Source organism: Balaenoptera physalus (assembly GCF_965194825.1).
Source record: "Balaenoptera physalus genome assembly, chromosome: 8".
Classification (NCBI taxonomy): Eukaryota; Metazoa; Chordata; class Mammalia; order Artiodactyla; family Balaenopteridae; genus Balaenoptera; species Balaenoptera physalus.
In genome coordinates, this window is record NC_138887.1 from 19,535,241 (window position 1) to 19,554,250 (window position 19,010).

Genomic DNA, 19,010 nt, shown 5'->3' on the forward strand with positions numbered 1-19,010 from the left:
TCACAAAATATATTTGAATTCTTCATTTTTTAGTAGTAAATTACGGTAAATCAAACCATTCGATGCCTTTATATAAGAGATTGTCATCTTTATATAAGAGATTAAGTCATCTTTAATTCTTTCTAGAACAAAGCAGATTATTAATGAATCATTTAAAATTATATTGACTCTGAGGAAAACATTCACTTGAATAGACCCAAAGTACCTTATCCCAAATAAAAGCATCTCCATCCGATTGAAAAAATTAATGAGTTCCTGTTGAATGTAGAGCACTGAGCTAGCATATATAGAGACTACAACTGGGGAAAATAATGATACCTAAATCGCAGAGTTGCTGATCAATGAGTTAATACATGCAAAGCCTTCAAAATGGTGTGTAATAAATACTTAAGACTCAATATATCTTTGGTTTTTTATGTATAAAAATTACTTAAGAGCCCTTGCCCACAAGTAACACTTAACTATAAAAGAGATTGCAGTTGGGCTGTAATGGAATGAAAATGTTATGGAAGTGCAGAGGAAGCTCTGGGTATTGTAGTGGAGGGATTAGGGTAGAGTTTCGCAAAGGAGATGGTATTTGAACTGGCCTTGAAGGTTCAAGCTAAGCCAGCATTTTGAGAAAAAGCACAAGTATAAAGGTATATGACATGTTTGGGGCTGGGTGATTTTCCCAGTATAGTTGAAAGGAAAGACATAAGCTGGAACTAGAAAAGTGAACTGAAACCAGAGTAGTGAGTGACTTTCTTTAACGTCATACTGAGGAATTTGGATTCTCTTACTCTAGGCAACATGGAGCCATCAGATGATTTCTGTCAGTTCTATAATATATTCTCATCTTTGTTTTAGAAAGATAATTCTGGCATAGTGTGAAGGAAAGACTGAAATAATCAGAAATTAGAGGATAGAAGACCAGGTAGGATAGGGTTGCCAGATTTAGTGAGTGGTGGGGGAGACATTTAAATTTAAATTTCAGATAAACAGCAAATAATTTTTTGTATAAGTATTGGTCATGCAATGTATTTTAGCTGGCAACCCTAAGTTAGGGAAGCTATTGCGCTGGTCCAAGCAACAAAGGAATTATGGCAATGATGGTGGCAATAATGTACAGGAGGGGACAGAGATAGAATAACTGGAGAAGGAACCAACCGAAGTTCACACCCAACTGACTAGGGACTATGAGAACAGTCTTGAGAGGGCACATTTCTCTCCTGGGTGTTTGGAAGAATGGTGCCATTTCCCAAAATAGGAAATGTCAAAAATAAGTCTGATCACAATAAAGAGCAAGTGTGCAGGAGAGGATTTTGATATTAGATTTGTTGAGGTTGAGGGTTCTGAAAGGCCATACGAAGGCAGAAATTCTACTCAGGGACTGAATCGGATTTGAAAGTTGTCAGCATACAGGTGATAACCGGAGCCACTAAAGTTGCTGTGTTCTCCCAAGCAGGAGACAGAGTAAGCAAAGGACATGAAAACTCCTTAAGGAGAACCCTCACCTAAGTATAGGTAGAAGGAAAAGGAGTAGACAAAGGATGCTGAGAAAAGGGCATGAGGAAATGCAGGAGGAAGGTGTGGTTCTATGCTAAAGAGGGAAAGGAAGAGAGTGGTTCATGGGTGGGATGACAGGGAGGTGATCCCCAGTGTAGGAAGGCCACAGAGACAGAGGTCATCCAGGACAGGGCTGAGAGCCCACCTGTGACTCCCCATGGTGTGGTGCCTGGGAAGCCAAAGAGCATAGAGTTAAAAGAAATGGAGACGTGGCACTGGCTGAGAACTGCTGTTTCAGGAAGTTCACCAGTAAACACAAGGAAAGAAATGGGGTCTGACCTTGAGGAGAAAGCAGAATCCAGCAAAGGTGTTTTTAGGATAGGATAGGGTAGGCTAGGCTAGGCTAGGACAGGATGACAGTAGGATAAGGTAGGATAAGACTGGATTCTACAGAAAAGACTTCAAAACTTTGGTAGCTGATAGAAAAGAAAACAATATGGGAAGAGATTTAAGATACGATAGACAGTTTATAAGTAACCCCTCACTAAGTATGGTGCCTTAGGAAAATCAGTGACTGATTGTTAATCTAGACCAGATCACACTCCTTTCTTCTTAGACACTGCCTGCGTGTCCTTCCTGGTTTCATCCTTTGGTTCATATCAGTCTGCTGTGACTACCATTTCTGGAAAATTTGCTCAACTTTCAAAGTTTGGTTCAAGGTCTATTTCCTTCATTCACACATTTTCATTTATACAACACAAATTATTTGAGGACTAGTATCCAGCACTGTTCTTAGAGCCAGAATGCAGTGAACATGACAAAAATAACGTAATATACATCATTCATTTGGGTTTTTTTGTTTGTTTTCTTTATTATTCCTTCAACAGATATTTACTTAGCATCTCCTGTATACCCAGCTCTTTTAGCCTACACTTGTATCTCTTTTCTCTGAGTTTTGACTGCAGTTACGGCAGCACGACACAGTTTACTGCTAATCATCATTGTTTCATGTATATTAGACATGTGTATTAGTTACTTGCTAAATTACAAACTTTTTGAGGTCAGGGCTTATCTCCCCTTGAGGCCCAATGTCCCGCACATAGTCAATAAAAAAAATCACTTTCTTAATATAAATAAGTGTCTTAAATCTACTTAACACAGGATTTAAAATACTTTAAAACTAACTGTCCATCTAGTTTCTGTTGAAATTTTCTGTACCTTAATTGCTGTACAAAACGCCCTTTGAGTCATGCCTTTCCACAATACATCAAAGTGAATGAAGCTGAAGAAGAATCCGTGTCTTTCTGTAGGAGCTGCTGTCACTGAAACTTCACAGAACTGATAAATTGCCCCAAGAGGGATCTTTCAGATAAAGTCTGTCATCATTTTAAAGTCTTGGCTCCTTTTGGACTTTCTTCTTCTGTCATTCTCGGCTGGATGAGCCTCCCACGTGGGTTTCTGTTCTCTCTGAAACTCAGGTGCAGTTCACGAACTGTTCTTGAGAGAGCAGAGAGGATTTACAGGGAACAAATTTTAATGAAATTAGAGAAAATTGATGGTTCAGTTCCTGTGTCTCTGGATGTGGTGCTTTAAACCCACACTGCCTGTGACCTTTCACCTTTTTTCGTTCTTTTTTGGTAAGTCTTTAATATGGGCTCAATAGTCAATTCTTAAAAGTTACATTTTTAAAAAGAGAATTTAATTTTCATGGAGGTCTTTCCCCCACTTCTCCCCCGCCCGCCACACTGTCATTTTGAATGGCTTTACTTGCTATATTTACTATAATCTTAAAGTGTGTAATGAAATGCTAAAAATATGATATCAGTTGTCAAAATCATGAGCTTTTTCTCGACAGGTTGCTGCCGTTGAACAATAAACATCTTTTAGGATGAGGTCTACATTATCCTTATATCTGGCTTCTCTAGTCTTAGTTCAGATTACTTAACTCAGTAAATACTTATTATATGCCAAGTTACATATGTCTGACAGATGTAACATGCCAGATTTCACAAATACCACCATCCAAGTTACTTCTGTTATCATGGTCTTTCTTGTACTGGTCAGGTTCTAGCTTTCTTACTTAACATCACATTTCAGTAATTTCTCTCCAGGACCAGACCCCAGTTACCCAGATCGAGTTTAAGCCAGACTCTTGCAATAATTGACACTTTATTTTTTTATACAGATGGTGAGTCTCAGGCATTATTTATTGATTTTACTAGATTAACTCTTAAAGGGTAACTTTATTCTAGAGTTTTTGAAGTTGCTTTTTTGTCACCATAGAGTATTAGCAACAAAAATTGCCTGTAGATAAAAATTAACATTGATGGTGGTTGATTTAAGAACTGGAAGAGGGTTTTTTTGAAAGATAATAATAAAAAGTTAATGTTATAAATTTTGGACCTTAGGGGTAGAATATTTGCCAGGAAATCCATGTACATATCGCCACTCCTGCTATTATGTTTGGTGCTGTTATGAAGGATAATGGTGGGTGGGGAGAGGTTTCTGGTTAGACATGTAATCCTTTAAAATCCAGGTTAAGCAGACAGTTGATAGAAGCCAGCAGTAATAAGGATTATTGGCCGAATATGGTAGAATAGAAGGTCAAAGGCTAAGACATAACATCAACTCCTGGCTCTTCCACCAACTGGTTAAATTATCTTCAGTTTCAGGTACTTGCTCTGTTATTCAGTTGCATCATCAGGATGATCTTAACTACCTCTCAGTTCTAACTTTATATCATTTCATATGACTATAAAGTAGTGTAATAGGGAGTAAACTACTCTATATGCCTTCCAAGAAGCAAATGAAGTACCAAAAGTAAAAATGAAAAATGTAAAATGAACTGCATCTAAAATACAAATACCCCAATAAAGATGTTAAAAAAAAAATTTTTCCTAAGTACTAAAAAAAAAAAAAAAAGCAAATACCTAATATGTGCTAAAATATTAAAGATACTACATACAACAGTTTAAGTAACACACTGCTTCACAAATCCTTGATTCAGTGAGTCACCACAATTTTTTTAAAACCATAATCAATAGGTTCTGAACTTTGGCCGTAAAGACCTCAAATATAAGGAAGTAATGGTTTATTAAAAAGCAGAGCACACTTCTTTAATGAGAATTAAAATACGGACAGGTAGTCACAGTTTGTTGCAGACTATTATTTGAGTAATCTCATTAAGTAAATAGTTACTTTGGCCTTCACAAATGTCAAGTCTTTGATCTTTAGCATGGCCTATCTGAACTATCTTCATAAATTTTTTCTTTGGGTCTGGTTACCTTTGTTTAGGGTCATTCTTAAGTGACATCTGGGTTTCATAATTATTTTTTATCCTGAAATTTAACACTATGTTTTACATGTTAATGGATGCAAGTTGGTACTAACACTTAAAATTTTTTGTGCAGGAGGGATTTGTGACCCTGGAGAGTCTCATGAAAATGATATCATCCTGTATGCAAAGACTGAAGGAAGAAAAGAGCACATTACACTGGATACCCTTTCCTATTCCTCATATAAGGTACCCATGCCAATCTGTGTGTCAGATGGCCCCACCCCAGTACAGGTCAAAACCATGAAGACCATGCTAGATGCCATGCTAGAGGATAAATCTCTCTTCTGGCAGCCCAGAAAGTTGCCACATTTCTTTAAAACAGTGACATGGACATTATTTTAGCATTCACTTTTTTTCCTGATATAAACAAAAAGTGAGGTTTTATCAGGAAGAGTGAATTACAGCCCATTAGAGACAATAAGGAGGAGCCCAGTACTCTGACAATTATTCTCGTCCCTAAGAAAGCCCTAAAAGTGGCTCTAACTATGCAGCTTCACAGACTTGGCATCAGGCATAGTGAGTATTAATTTAGCATTTGAGGTTTCCTAGGCAGAAGACATTGTAAAAGTACAGATTGTTATTACCTTTGCTTTTTTCTTTGATAATTTGAGCCAGAGATTGAGTCTTTGGAGCCAGAGATTTGCCCTTTGGATTTAGGACAGATGTTGGCTCTGGTTATTTGCAAACATCTTCAAAATTATGTGATGCTTATCATGTGGTATAAAATTATCCTTTTCTAATAGTAGATGTATTTGTGCTGAGAGTACACTCACACATTCATTGTTAGTTAGCCTTCCCTCCACGTTGATGGCACCTTCGGGACTTTAAAAAGCTTGAACACAGCCAGCCTCTAGCATCTCGTAGCTTCAGTTAGGAAGACAGGAGATAAACATCACGGCTAGAATAGGGAACAACCAAAGAAAGTGTCCAGTACACTCCACACGCTACGGTCACCCAAGTTATACCATTTGGGATTTCATAACGGACCACTCTTCCAGCTGTGACTAGGTAGGGTCACACCTGCCCTGGTCGGCTGCATGCCTCAGACCAAATCAATACGTCCGTTATCGTGGATTAACTCTTTGCTCTGCTGTTTCTGCTTAGAGTCCTATTTTCAGAATACCTAGTTTGGCAAAGAATTCATATTATACAGTACGCTTTAAAGAAGACTGATGATGAAATGTAAATGTCAAGTTGCCTTTATCTTGTGCTAAGGTAGATAAAATGGATACCTATGCTTTGATAACTTTTAAAGACCTTAAACCAGTTTATCTTCAGGTAGAGAGGGCCTGATCAGTCACACACAGGGAGTTCCAGGTGTCTGCAAAGGAGGAATTCTGAGTGACTTAGATGAGTGCCCCATGAGGACAGCATCTTCTACATGAAATAACAAATGGAATATACAGGATATTGCTTGGTGCTTAATCAGTGGCAGTTATGTACGTAGTAATTGCAAGATTGAATTTAGGAGAATTCACAGACTGCCGTAGGGAAGGTTATGAGTGATTTTGGTTTCCTTTGTTTTGAAGGTTCCATCTTTGGTGTCTGTAGTCATCAATCCTGAACTTCAGACTCCTGCTACCAGATTTTGTCTCAGACAAAAGAACCATCAAGGACATAATAGGAATGTCTGGGCCATAGATTTTTTCCACGTCTTACCTGTTCTCCCTTCTACAATGTCTCACATGATACAGTTTTCCATTAATCTGGGATGTGGAACACAGCAACCTGGGAACAGGTAGGAAGCCGCATTCTGTGCGCCTGTGGACAAATTAACAATGAACACGTGGACTTGGCTATTAAATCAGAGCAACTTCTCAGTAGGTTTTCAGCTGAATTTTTAATAAAATATCCATTAACAAAATACACACTTTCCCTCAAAGGAAGAAAAAAGTTCTTCAGTTAATATGTAGAGTATGATTAGATAGATTTTGATTAGAAATGGCTTTATTCTAAGAGCTTGGTCTTAGGTATCAGAGGTGTTTGGAGGAGCTGTGGCAGCCATCCATTCCGACAGATTGCTGAGAGAGCAGAAGAAACAACCAAAGAAAAGCTTGACCCTAGTTGGTTAGTGACCCCATAATAATAGGCACAGAAATCAATTAGCACTTCAAGAGCTATGACTTCTCGGTTTCACTCGCTGAAGTGTTGCCCTTGTCCTTTCTAAGGATTTTGTCAGTCTGACATTCACAGGATGAAGCGGCAGTGTGAGACATGGTAATTGCCTTGCCATCTATCAGATTCAGGATCACAAACTCAAATTCCCATTTGCTGTCTTTAAAACATATTTTGTTTCTATAGCAGTAATTTAACTGCTTGCCCTTTGAAAGCTGGTCAGACTTCAGCAGAGGGGAAAACAATCACTTTGGAAACAGCATCTTAAAAATTTTTACAATAGTTCTACAGATGTTTAATGTACCTTGCCAGAGATGAGTCATTTCATTACATTTGTTATCTTTGCCCCTTTTTTGTTGTGCTTGGTCTGGTGTTATCAGTGTCAGCTTAGAGTTTTCTACCAACCATGGGCGTTCCTGGTCCCTGCTCCACACTGAATGTTTGCCTGAGATCTGTGCCGGACCCCACCTTCCCCACAGCACGATCTACTCCTCGGAAAACTACAGTGGGTGAGTGCATTCTAACGTAGCAAGAGATCAGAATCCATGTTGCAGGCTCAAAGTCGATGAGTAAGCCTGAGATTAGTGTTTTTGGCATAATAGGTAAGGAAGCTGCCTTCTCTTTTTCAGCTGATTTAGTAGTGATCTCATTTTTAAAAAAGGCAGTAACTTTGGTAAATCTGATGCAAGATCACAATTTATAGAGTCATTCATTCTTTAGGTATTTGGCTTTTATATTTTGGATTACATAAATTTAAATTCTATACGGTGACCCTACAGTTACTGCCAAAAGGCTTATTGCCAAAATACTTACTTAAGAAAAGATGCAGCGTACACAAGTGGAAGAAGGTCAAGCTTTGGAATTGAACCTGGGCTCAAATCCTGGTTCTGCCGGCTATTGATACTTGTGTAATGCTATTTACTCTAACTTTCCACTTCTTTCCACGTAAATTAAGGACAATGATTGACCCCCCCTTAAGGACTGTTAAGAGAATTAAAGATGACTATGTAAAATACTTGCCACTTTACGGGATAAGTACTAGATAAATAGATCAACAAACTCCACAGGTGAATTTAAAGAGTTCATTACCAAACTTAAGTGCTCTCTCAAGCATACAGAGACTAGAACATCAAAAGCATGTAAAATAGATTCAAAAGTTGTGAACATGGATGTGAAGCTGTTTTGTGCTAAGAAGCTCTTTTGTGCTAAATTTCTTGCAGATGGAACCGAATAACGATTCCCCTTCCTAACGCAGCACTAACCCGGGATACCAGAATTTGCTGGAGACAAACGGGACCGATCCTTGGAAACATGTGGGCAATTGATAATGGTTAGTTTATGTCTGTCATAATCACATGCCATTGATGTAGCATCTTTCTGTGCTTTTGTTCATCTGCACAGACTTAATCACCCTTCTAAGTCATGGTCTCGCGATTCATTAAATGCCCTTTCTTCCCTTTCTCCTTTGCATTCCGTTAGAAGCCCAGGGATGCACAATCAGAAAAAAAGACAGTGGAGTCAGCAATATTAGAGGCTAGAATGTTTCAACATACATTATTTTAAAATGCATAAAGTCGTGAAACTCAGACTTGCAGTTGATGACAAGGGATATCCTGACATTTTCCCTGAATGTTTTATACAAAATTAACATACATACCATCCTGCATGTATTAAAATAAGACCCATTCTTCTCTTAGTAACTACCACAACATCTGGAATGCTTCTCCTGTAGATGCAGACACCACACATCAGGAAACATCATCTCTAAAATGAAACTTCTGAAGTGAAACTTTTACCTCTTTTTCAGAAAACAGTATAAAAGGAAAATTCAGAAATGCATAAAATATCCTATGTTATCTTTAATTTTTAAGTGAATTGTTGATAAATAATGTTGCATTACATTAAAGCCAATATCACTTATGACAAGTGCACATGAGAACAGATAATATTTAATCTATTGGAGTGCATGACCATAAATTTCATATATTTTTTATTAATAGCCAACTCTTAATAATTCTCATCACAGGCAGATTCATAGATTCCCTATTTTCTGAGAGTATATAAATCTGACTGAAGAGTTATACTACAATGAAGTAGAGGGAAGGAAGGAAGGACAAAATATCAATACTTAGGCAAATTTAGTAGTATAGCCACTGACTTGTGTCCATTTTATAAAGTAGGAAAAGCCTACGCCGTTGTTTCATGCTGATTTTCCATCTCTTAATAATATTTTTGTTATTTTTGAAAATTTAAAAATTGATACATAATTCAAGAAGTTTTACATTCTTGAAACTCAGGAGTAACTTCAGGCAAGATAATTTGCTGATGAGCCAATGTAAATTTTTTAAACAATCTGTATTCAAAGAAGACCAATAAAAGACCCAGAATTCAAAGACCATATGAGCTGTATGGATATAAACATATGGACACAAACATAGTGTATTTGCAAAAATGTCTAAGGATGAATTTGTTAAAATGGAATTTCTCCATTGATAGACTATTTTGCATAGTATTTGAATTACTACACCTGTTAATTAGCTCTGGGGAATGAGTATGTGCCTCTGGATTATGGGATATGGATGACATTTTCCTGCTGTCATACTTTTCAATGGTCCTATAATGAACTTAGATTACTTTAAAAAATCATAAAAGAAATTGGAAAATCAATAATGAAATAAAGCATATAAGGAAACTAAGAGCACAAATGAAGTCATATAAGCCTGTGAAAAGAATATCTAAATTTCCTAAAGAAGGCTAATACAACATGATTCTAATTCAGAAAGTGTTTGCTATAACATCCTGAGTGCCGAACATCAAGCTGTGAGTAGAATGAGAAAAGATAAAAATACATGGAATAGGCATGGTTAGGAGTGAGGGTCGAATTCAGAACTAGAGGCAGAATCTCTTAAATTCTGATATTATTCTATACGTGAGGCTTTCGCAGAAGCAGAACCTGCTCTCTGGTTTCTTCGAAAGGCAAGAGGAGGACACACTGTCACTCCTTCCCAAGGGAAATGTGTGTCAACTTGCCAAAGAACCCTTGAAGTCTCCTCCATTTCATTATGGAATTTCAGAATTATATCAAAGAAAACAAACAGAAAAAAACAGATCAATATTGGAAATTATCCTGAAATTCTTAGCAAAATGGAAGATCCTAGAGCCCAGTATGTTTATTACCACTTTTTAATTTTTTAAACTTGATTGCATTAATGATAATAGTGAAGAAAACTATCTTTTCCACACTCTTAGAAAAACAGAGCCTGTAAATTTACTCATACTGCAAGTCCTAATGACTTCATCATTAGCAGGGAAAGATGACAACAAAATTATTTCCAGTTCTTTCATTGACTTGGAAAGTCTTATTCTACTGTTGAGTTTTTTTAATGATGGGGACTTTTTTTTTTTTTTATAGCTACTTATTTATTTATTTATTTATTTATTTTTGGCTGTGTTGGGTCTTCGTTTCGTGCGAGGGCCCTCTCCAGTTGCGGCAAGCGGGGGCTTCATCGCGGTGCTTGAGGTCACTCTTCATCGCGCTGCGCGGGCCCCTCACCATCGCAGCCCCTCCCGCCGCGGGGCACAGGCTCCAGACACGCAGGCTCAGCAGCTGTGGCTCACGGGCCCAGCCGTCCCGCGGCACGTGGGATCCTGCCAGACCAGGACCCGAACCCGTGCCCCCCGCGTTAGCAGGCAGACTCTGAACCACTGTGCCACCAGAGAAGCCCGATGGGGACTTTTTGATGTATGACATTGGTACACTAAGAGGGCAGCCCCGCAGAATGCAATGAACCGCTTACAGGGCTTAGAGCAAATCCTACAGCAGCCATAAAATCAAGAGGGCTGGGAAAGCAATCCACACACTCTTCCGTGTTAAAGAAGGATGAAGCCCCTTTCTGATCCCTCAGCACTCGGTGTCCAGTGGAGCCAGCAAAGCAGGTGGGGCAGGAAGGTGACGAAGGATACTTGACTCCAGTATGAGATGATCATAACCATATAGTGCCAGGTTCCAGGCATGACATTTAGTTTATTCTTTCCTCAAGGAGTATTATCCCACTTTAAAGAATAGGGACACCGAGGCTTAGACAGGATAAATCACTTAGCCACAGTTTCCCAGGTGAAGCCAGAATTTGAATCCAGGGTTTTTTGACACCTAAAACCAATACCTTTTGAACAACTGAGCCAGCTATCTAATCTCTTCCTAAACCAACAGTTTCCTTGAGAAAGAGTTTTTCCACTGGCCTGCTTTGCATCTCATTAGCTCTCATTTCCCTAACAGCTGCACCTGTTAATTGACTTCCAGGGATTAAATGCTTGTAGAAGCATAGACCACAGGAAAGTTTTTTTAAAAAATAAAATTGCTTAACTCTTTTGATGTGATTACAAGACAGAGAAGAAAATGATAATGAATAGTAAATTTGTTTATGCCTGAAATTGAATACGTGAGGTCTCAGTAACCATTGCGTCTCTAATTCCTCATTGGTTTGTCCCACTTTCACACTATTTGGTGTGTTACTGATTGTGCTGATTATCAAAAGGTTTAATATCTTTAAATGTATTTGAGTCTGAGTATCTCAGAACCTGCCATTCGACAGTCAGGGGCCCTTTTCTCAGCATTCCCAAGGTTAGAATTTAGGTTTGTAATATCATTATCAGTCAAGCCCACCATTTAAAAAAAGGTCTGTATTATAGAGAAGACTTTATGCTCAACCACAGATTTTAACTCCCCACTTCAGGAAGGATGAATTAATGTTTAGAAATACATATAACAATCATCTGCAGTGGTATAGATTTTCCTCAGATGAAAATGAAATTATAGTTTTTTTAATTAAATTATAATCTATTTATTTTTTGATATATCAAACTGATCCTTTCTAAATTCTTTATTTTCCACCTGAAGAATATAAATTTTGTGGAGAGTTCAAAACAGAAGCACTAATATTCTGCCTGAAATCATGTTAGCTGAAGAGACTCCATTAAGGAACCCAAATCATATGGTCCTACTTTCTCTGCTATGAAATATTAAAATCTTGAAAGGATTATTTAGGTTAAAAGAGTTCTGGCAGATTTGTAACTAAGCACTTACCTTGTCACGCAGCACTCTATATGTCATCTGGATTCCTGTGCACAACATACATACAAGGAACGAGGTTTCATGGGTATTGCTTCACAAAATTGTTTCACATGCTGATGGTGTTCTTGGTCGTCTTTCCAGTGATTTTGCCATCTTTCACATGCTCTCTTTTGCCCTGCAGTTTATGTTGGTCCATCGTGTCTCAAATTCTGTTCTGGCAGAGGACAGTGCACTCGACATGGTTGCAAGTAAGCAGTTCTGAGTAATATCTATACTTCTCTTTTTTGATATGTGCTTTATATACTGAAACCACGGGTCATATTAGTTTGTTTTAATTTCCTTTTTAGGCTTTTAAGGTCTTTGCAAGACTGAAAGTAGCATACTCCAAATGGAATTTAAGTGTAATAGAATATTAAATGTATTTTGTAAGTGGAAGTTGCTTAATAAATAAATTTTCTATTAGGCTAAATTGTGAACAAACGTAGCATACTTCATGGAAATTTGTGAACAAATTTGAATTCTTCATAGCTTGATGGCTGCCTTTTCCATCTTTAGTTTCTTCAATATGGTATTTCCCCATAAACTTGGTCTAGTGTTCATGAGTCATATTTTAATTCCTGGCATGCTTTGTAAATGAATTATAAAAATCAATAATGACCCATAGACCCAATGTTCAAGGAAACTGGAGTGGGCCAAATTAACAGATTTGATAAGAAAATTCATCTTTAAATGTAACTTCAAATCTTGCTTACTTTTGAAAATCTTTTGAGTCTTCAAAATGATATGTAAAGAATTTTATATAATAATGATGTAGAATATGAAGTATGAAATTACACATAAACAGTTTAATATCTAGTCACCATCAGAGCATTGCATTACATTTATTTATAGCAAGAATGGATAGTCATTATGTCATTCCCCTATAATATTTAATTATAAGATATCCTGAGAATTACTGAAACCACAGTCTTTGTTACACAGATAAGTTTTCAACAATGGATCATCTAGTCTCTCTTCTTGTCCTTGAAACAAAAAAGAGTCATTAATTAATTAACCAGTTAAGTAATTAATGGAAAAATCATAAAAGTGCTTTGAGCCTGATCATTTAGAAATTATATGTATGAGACAAGACATTGGTCACCACTGAGATTAGAGTGTCAGGTTAACTTTGTTATTTAATTGAAGTATACTTGCTTTACAATATTGTGTTAGTTTCAGGTGTACATCATAGTGATTTAGTATTTTTGCAGGTTATATTTCTTTATAGGTTATATACTTCCCTGTGCTATACAGTAAATCTTTGTTGCTTATCTATTTTATATACAGTAGTTTGTATCTGTTAATCCCCTACCGCTAATTTGTTTCTCTCCTCTCCCTCTCCCCTTCCATAACCACAAGTTTGTTTTCTGTGTCTGTGAATCTGTTTCTGTTTTGCTATATACATTAATTTGTATTATTTTTTAGATTCCAAATATAAGTGATATCATATAGTATTTGTTTTTCTCTTTCTGACTTATTTCAAAAAGCATAATATTCTCTAGGTCCATCCACATTGCTGCAAATGGCAGCATTTCATTCTTCTTTATGGCTGAGTAATAGTCCATTTTATATATTATATATACCACATCCTCTAATGTAAATCATCTGTTAATGGGCACTTGGGTTGCTTCTATATCTTGGCTATTATAAATAGTACTGCTATGAACACTGGGGTGCACGTATCTTTTCGAATTAGAGTTTTTGTTTTTTCCGGATATATACCCAGGAGTGGAATTGTTGGATCATATGGTAGTTCTGTTTTTAGTTTTTTAAGGAACCTCCGTACTCTTTTCCAAGTAGCTGCACCAATTTACATTCCCACCAAAAGTGTACAAGAGTTCCCTTTTCTCCACATCCTCTCCAAAATTATTGATAGGTATGTACTTATTGCCATTTTATTTCTTGTTTTCCAATTGTTTTTATAGTTCTTCTTTGTTCATTTCTTTTTCTTTTTGTTTTTCCTATTGTAGCTTGATGATTTTCTTTTGTAGTATGCTTGAATTTCTTTTTGATTTTTGTGTATCTCTTTTATATGTTTTATTTGTGGGTTCATATATGTTGACCCATAATTATATCTACTTGCTTTAAACTGATAATTTAAGTTCAAATACATTCTTAAAAACCTACATTTAAAAAAAAAAAAAAAAAAAGAAAAAACCTACATTTTTTACTCTCCTCACCCACATTTTGTGTTTTGGCTGTCATTGTTTACATCTTCATGCTTATCCCAATAAACTACTGTTTATTGTAGTTATGGTTGCTTTTATAATTTTTCTGTTTTTTAATCTACATACTGGCTTATTTAAGTGATCTTCAGTCCTCACTGTATATTTTCCTTTCCTATTGGGATTTTCCCTTTCCTATAGGTTCTTGCTTCTTTTTCCATTTAGAGGAGACCCTTCAACATTTATTTTAGGGTAGGTTTAGTATTGCTGAATTCTTTTAGTTTTTGCTTCTCTGAGAAGTTCTTTGTCTCTCCTTCTGTTTAAAATGATAATCTTGCTGGGTAGAGTATCCTAGGTTGCAGATTCTCCCTTTCAGGACTTTGAATATACCATGCCACTCCCTTCTGGCCTGAAAAGTTTCTGCAGAGAAATCAGCCGATAGCCTTATAGGGTTTCCCTTGTGTATGACTGTATTTCTCTTGCTGCCTTTAGAATTCTCTATCTTCAACTTTTGCCATTTTTATTATATGTCTTAGTGTGGGTCTCTTTGGGTTCATCTTGTTTGGGACCCTCTGTGCTTCCTGCACCTGAGTATGTTTCCTTCTTTAGGGTGGGGACGTTTTCAGCCATAATTTCTTCAAATACATTTTTGATCTCCTTCTTTCTCTCTTCTCCTTCTGGAACCCATTATGCATATGTTGGCATGTTTTATATTATCCCATAGATCTCATATGTTGCTTTCATTTTTTTCATTTGTTTTTCTGTCTGCTGTTCTGATTAATTTCCTTTATTCTATCTTCCAGACCATTTATGCATTCTTCTGTATTATTTATTTGGCTATTCATTGCTTCTAGAGTGTTTTTTATCTCAGAAATTGAATTATCTGTTTTTGATAACTATAGTTATCTGTTTTTGATAACTATAGTTTTTGAAACTATAGCTTTTGAAACTATAGTTTCTAGTTCCTTGTTAAGATGATCTGCATTTATATTGATAGTCTTTCTTAATTCAGTTAGCATTTATATTACCAACTTTTTTTTTAAATGCACAACGTGAGAGTTGTGATTTGACTTTTAAGAATTTTCTTGTCTTTTATAAATTGTTTTTGGCCGTGCCACGTGGCACGTTGGATCTTAGTTCCATGACCAGGGATTGAATCCGCACCCTCTACATTGGAAGCGCAGAGTCTTAACCACTGGACCGCCAGGGAAGTCTCTATTACCAAATTTTTGAATCTGTGTCTGGCAGACCAATTATCTCTGTTCCATTATTTTTTCAGGGGTTTTCTCTTGCTCTTTCAATTGGGAGTAGTTACTCTGCCTTTTCGTTTTACTTAACTTTCTCTGTCTTTATGAATTTAGGTGAAACAGTTATCTATTGTGGCCTTGAAGGGTGTTTTTTTTTTTTTTTTTTTTTGGCTGCACTGGGTCTTCATTGCTCTGCCTGGGCTTTCTCTAGTTGCGGTGAGTGGGGGCTACTCTTTGTTGCAGTGCATGGGCTTCTCATTGCGGTGGCTTCTCTTCTTGTGGAGCACAGGCTCTAGGTGCGCAGGTTTCAGTAGTTGTGGCACGCGGGCTCAGTAGTTGTGGTGCACGGGCTTAGTTGCTCCGCGACGTGGGATCATCCCGGACCAGGGCTCGAACCTGTGTCCCCTGCATTGGCAGGTGGATTCTTAACCACTGAGCCACCAGGGAAGCCTAAGGAGGTGTTTTTATGTGAGAGCATCCCCATGTAGACTGCCTGTGCCCAGTGTCTTTGGTGTGAGGACTGGATTTGACGTGGATGCCAGCCACGTCTTTCCTCAGGGTCTGCTGGCCACTATCACCTTGATAGGGGGTGTGGTTGATGCTGGAGGAGCTAGAGCCTGTGCAAGGTGTGAGGCAGGACTTCCTCTCTGCTCCATGAGTGTTGGAGCCATGTCAGGGGTGGGGTCTGCTCCAGAGTTGCTGGAGGGGAAGACCTGAGGGTTGGGCTCCAGCTGGCTCTGTTCCCTTTAAGTGTGCGTTATGCCTTCTCCTGGCACTGGGGCCTTTGCCCCAGTGGAGGAGAGTGCTGAAGTAAGGGAGGATACTGCGCTTACAGAAGTCTGATGTGCTGCTTGTGTAGGTATCTGCAGCTCTGCTCAGATGCAACCCAAGTTTGCATCCTTTGCCTGTTGTCATTTCCTAGATCTAGTGCAACGTTGTGGCATGGAGTGAGCGGAGCCAGAGAGTTTGCTCAGCTGGGACTGGAGGTCGGTGCTTGTGGTTGCTGGAATTGAAGCGGCTGAGCTGCCATCAGAGGTCTGGGTTGCTTCTGGGGTGTGTAAGCGCCAACAATGGCTGCCACCGCCCCATGTGGACCACACCCCAAGCCCCCAAACCTCCTCTTTGTCCCTAGATCGAGTTTTCTCCCAGGACCTGTCTTCCCCAGATCGAGCACCAGGCTGTGGCACGGCGTGGGCAGGGCTGGAGCATTTGCTTGGCTGGAAGCCAGTCGCAGGGGCTTCAGCAGCTGCACTGCCATCAGGGGTCTGTGCTGCTTTCATGGTGCTGCCAGAGTAAGCTGCACTGCCCCACCCAAACCCCAGGCCCCCCCGGCTGCTCCTGTGCCCCTATATCAAGTTTTCTCCCAGGACCTGGCAGCTCTAGATCCAATGCCAAGCTGTGATGTGGAGTGGGCAGGACCAGACTGTTCACCTAGCCTGGATTGGGGAGCACGGCGAGGTAGCAGCCGCTGGTCCAGACCTTGCTCTGCCCTGTCTGTTGGCAAGCCAGCACCCGCGTGTTCCTTGCGAGTGGAGTCTAGGCTTCTCCAGCCCTTCTGTCTGCCCCAGCTGTTCTCCCAGCAGCCACGGGGGCTTGTCTCCTCCATGTAGGACCCCAGGACTGGGACGCCCAGCCTGTGGCTCACTTTCCAGGGTGAGGGTCCAGCCATGCAGTCCTTCCTTTCCTCTTAGACCCCTCCCAGAGGTACAGGTCCCAAACTGATGCCTTTTTTTCCCAACCTACCTGGTTACATGGCCATCTTTCTTTGCAGCCTTGGCTGTATAGGAGTTCTTCTGCCGGTTTCTGGTTAGTTTTCCATGAGAATTGTTCCACATGTAGGTATATTTTTGATGTGTTTGTGGGCGGGGGGAGGTGAGGTCCACGTCCTCTCACTCTGCCATCTTGAGCCTCAGGTTAACTTTTTAACTGTATTTCAATGAATTTGGTTAACAGAGATATCGCTCTGCCCAATGGAAATGTTTATAATGGAAATGTACATAAAGAATTGAAAAGTTCCCACTTGTATCTCAAAATAGAATAAGCATCTCTGCCCTTTTTAATAAAACCACCAGCTCCCACCCAGAAACACTGACTCGTTAGATCTATGAAACATCAGCTGGTGTTTGCCTCAAGTTTATCTTCATTCATTATCCATAACCAGATCATTCTCTTGTTTAGTGCATTTCAAATGAAATTAACACAGAGAAGCCAGACATTTTTGTAATTCCTGAAGTTGTCCTGAAAAGTTTTGAAAACAAATTATCTAATATGACAACTGCTTTTATTAATGAAAATAGAAAGTGCTATTTCTAAAATACCTATCTATAATTATAACAGTTATACTTTGTACTTCATTATTTTGTGTACAATATCTCTGTTAGCATTAAATGATTTTGTTAGGCAACCATCTGTGTCACCCACGATGGATGCAAACAGAAATCTGAATGGCAGTTTTATGCCTTTTGGGCATCTTTTTTTTTTGATACTCTACGTTATCCTGAATAATAATGGCCTTTCCTTCCTGCTGAGGTTTTGCAAAATACTGTCACCAGTTGGAGCTTTAGTTTTTTCCCTATTTGTGACAAAGTTTGATGTAATATTCATTGGCTTTGTTCATTTGCGACTGGGCTAAATGTTTGGCCACTACCTCTTTTTCCAGCAATATACACCTTTCAATTTTGAGCAGAATTCCACAGAAACATAATTCATATTCAGTACCACTTATTTCCTTTAAACAGATCCTTGAATTTGGCCTCTGCAGCTCTTTTTCTCCCCATTTCGCTCCCTTAGTCACTACCATTGTTTGGTAACAGGATTCCACCTTTCCTGCTTTCTAACACTTTCTTGCCTGTGTACAATCCCCAGGCCTGATCTTCTAAACTGACAACTTATCATCCTGTTAAGCTCATTTCTGTTAGAGATGCTAGTGAGAAGGACAGAGAGTATTAGAAACCTTCCTACACAAGTGTTATCCATGTGTCTTAACAATGGAGCCTTTTTCCCTGACATGCAGGGTGACCATAGTGCCGCATTTAAGGGTGGGTAGATGAACCAGTAGGGGACATATCTGGAATCAGAAGAGCCTCTGGTCATTCCTGAAATCCCCCGTGTGTGCCAGCCTACAATTTTGCTGCAAAATAAAGGCTACAAAAGGTATTATAAATGTATATGAGTGGAATCCTTACCAGCATTTTATCCCATTTATGTAACTTTTGTTTAAAAGTATACTTTCAAAATGGGAACTGACTCCAGTGTGAGTCTTCTTTAAATGATCACCAGTTTCCCCCAGTCAGTAGGCTGAAGAAGACGCATTTAATACACAGATATGCATTTGCCCTGAAAAGCACTCTGGCAATAGATAGTGTTATTGGGGGACATTAATTCCAATTTGTGGCCATGGTAAACTATATTGTTTTCGAATGTTAAAATGTGTCCTCTTTAGCTGACTTTTTATCCTTTTTAGAAACTGCTTGGCTCTTCAGAGTTGGCCTAAGTCAAGGGGGTAACATGTGAAAGAAGTGAACTGTTTGAGGCTTATTTACCTGCTCTGT

General features: G+C 38.6%; 1 protein-coding gene across 3 annotated transcripts in view; it reads left to right on the top strand.

Moving 5' to 3' along the window:
* The window catches only part of RELN (reelin), a 528,909-nt gene that overhangs the window by 347,139 nt on the left and 162,760 nt on the right, over positions 1-19,010 (top strand). For all 3 annotated transcript variants that reach the window (XM_082473379.1, XM_082473378.1, XM_082473380.1), the window contains exons 13-17: positions 4,896-5,008; positions 6,352-6,560; positions 7,318-7,446; positions 8,158-8,267; positions 12,190-12,256. In XM_082473379.1, coding sequence (XP_082329505.1) covers positions 4,896-5,008; positions 6,352-6,560; positions 7,318-7,446; positions 8,158-8,267; positions 12,190-12,256 — 628 coding nt within the window. The remainder of the gene's footprint in view (positions 1-4,895; positions 5,009-6,351; positions 6,561-7,317; positions 7,447-8,157; positions 8,268-12,189; positions 12,257-19,010) is intronic.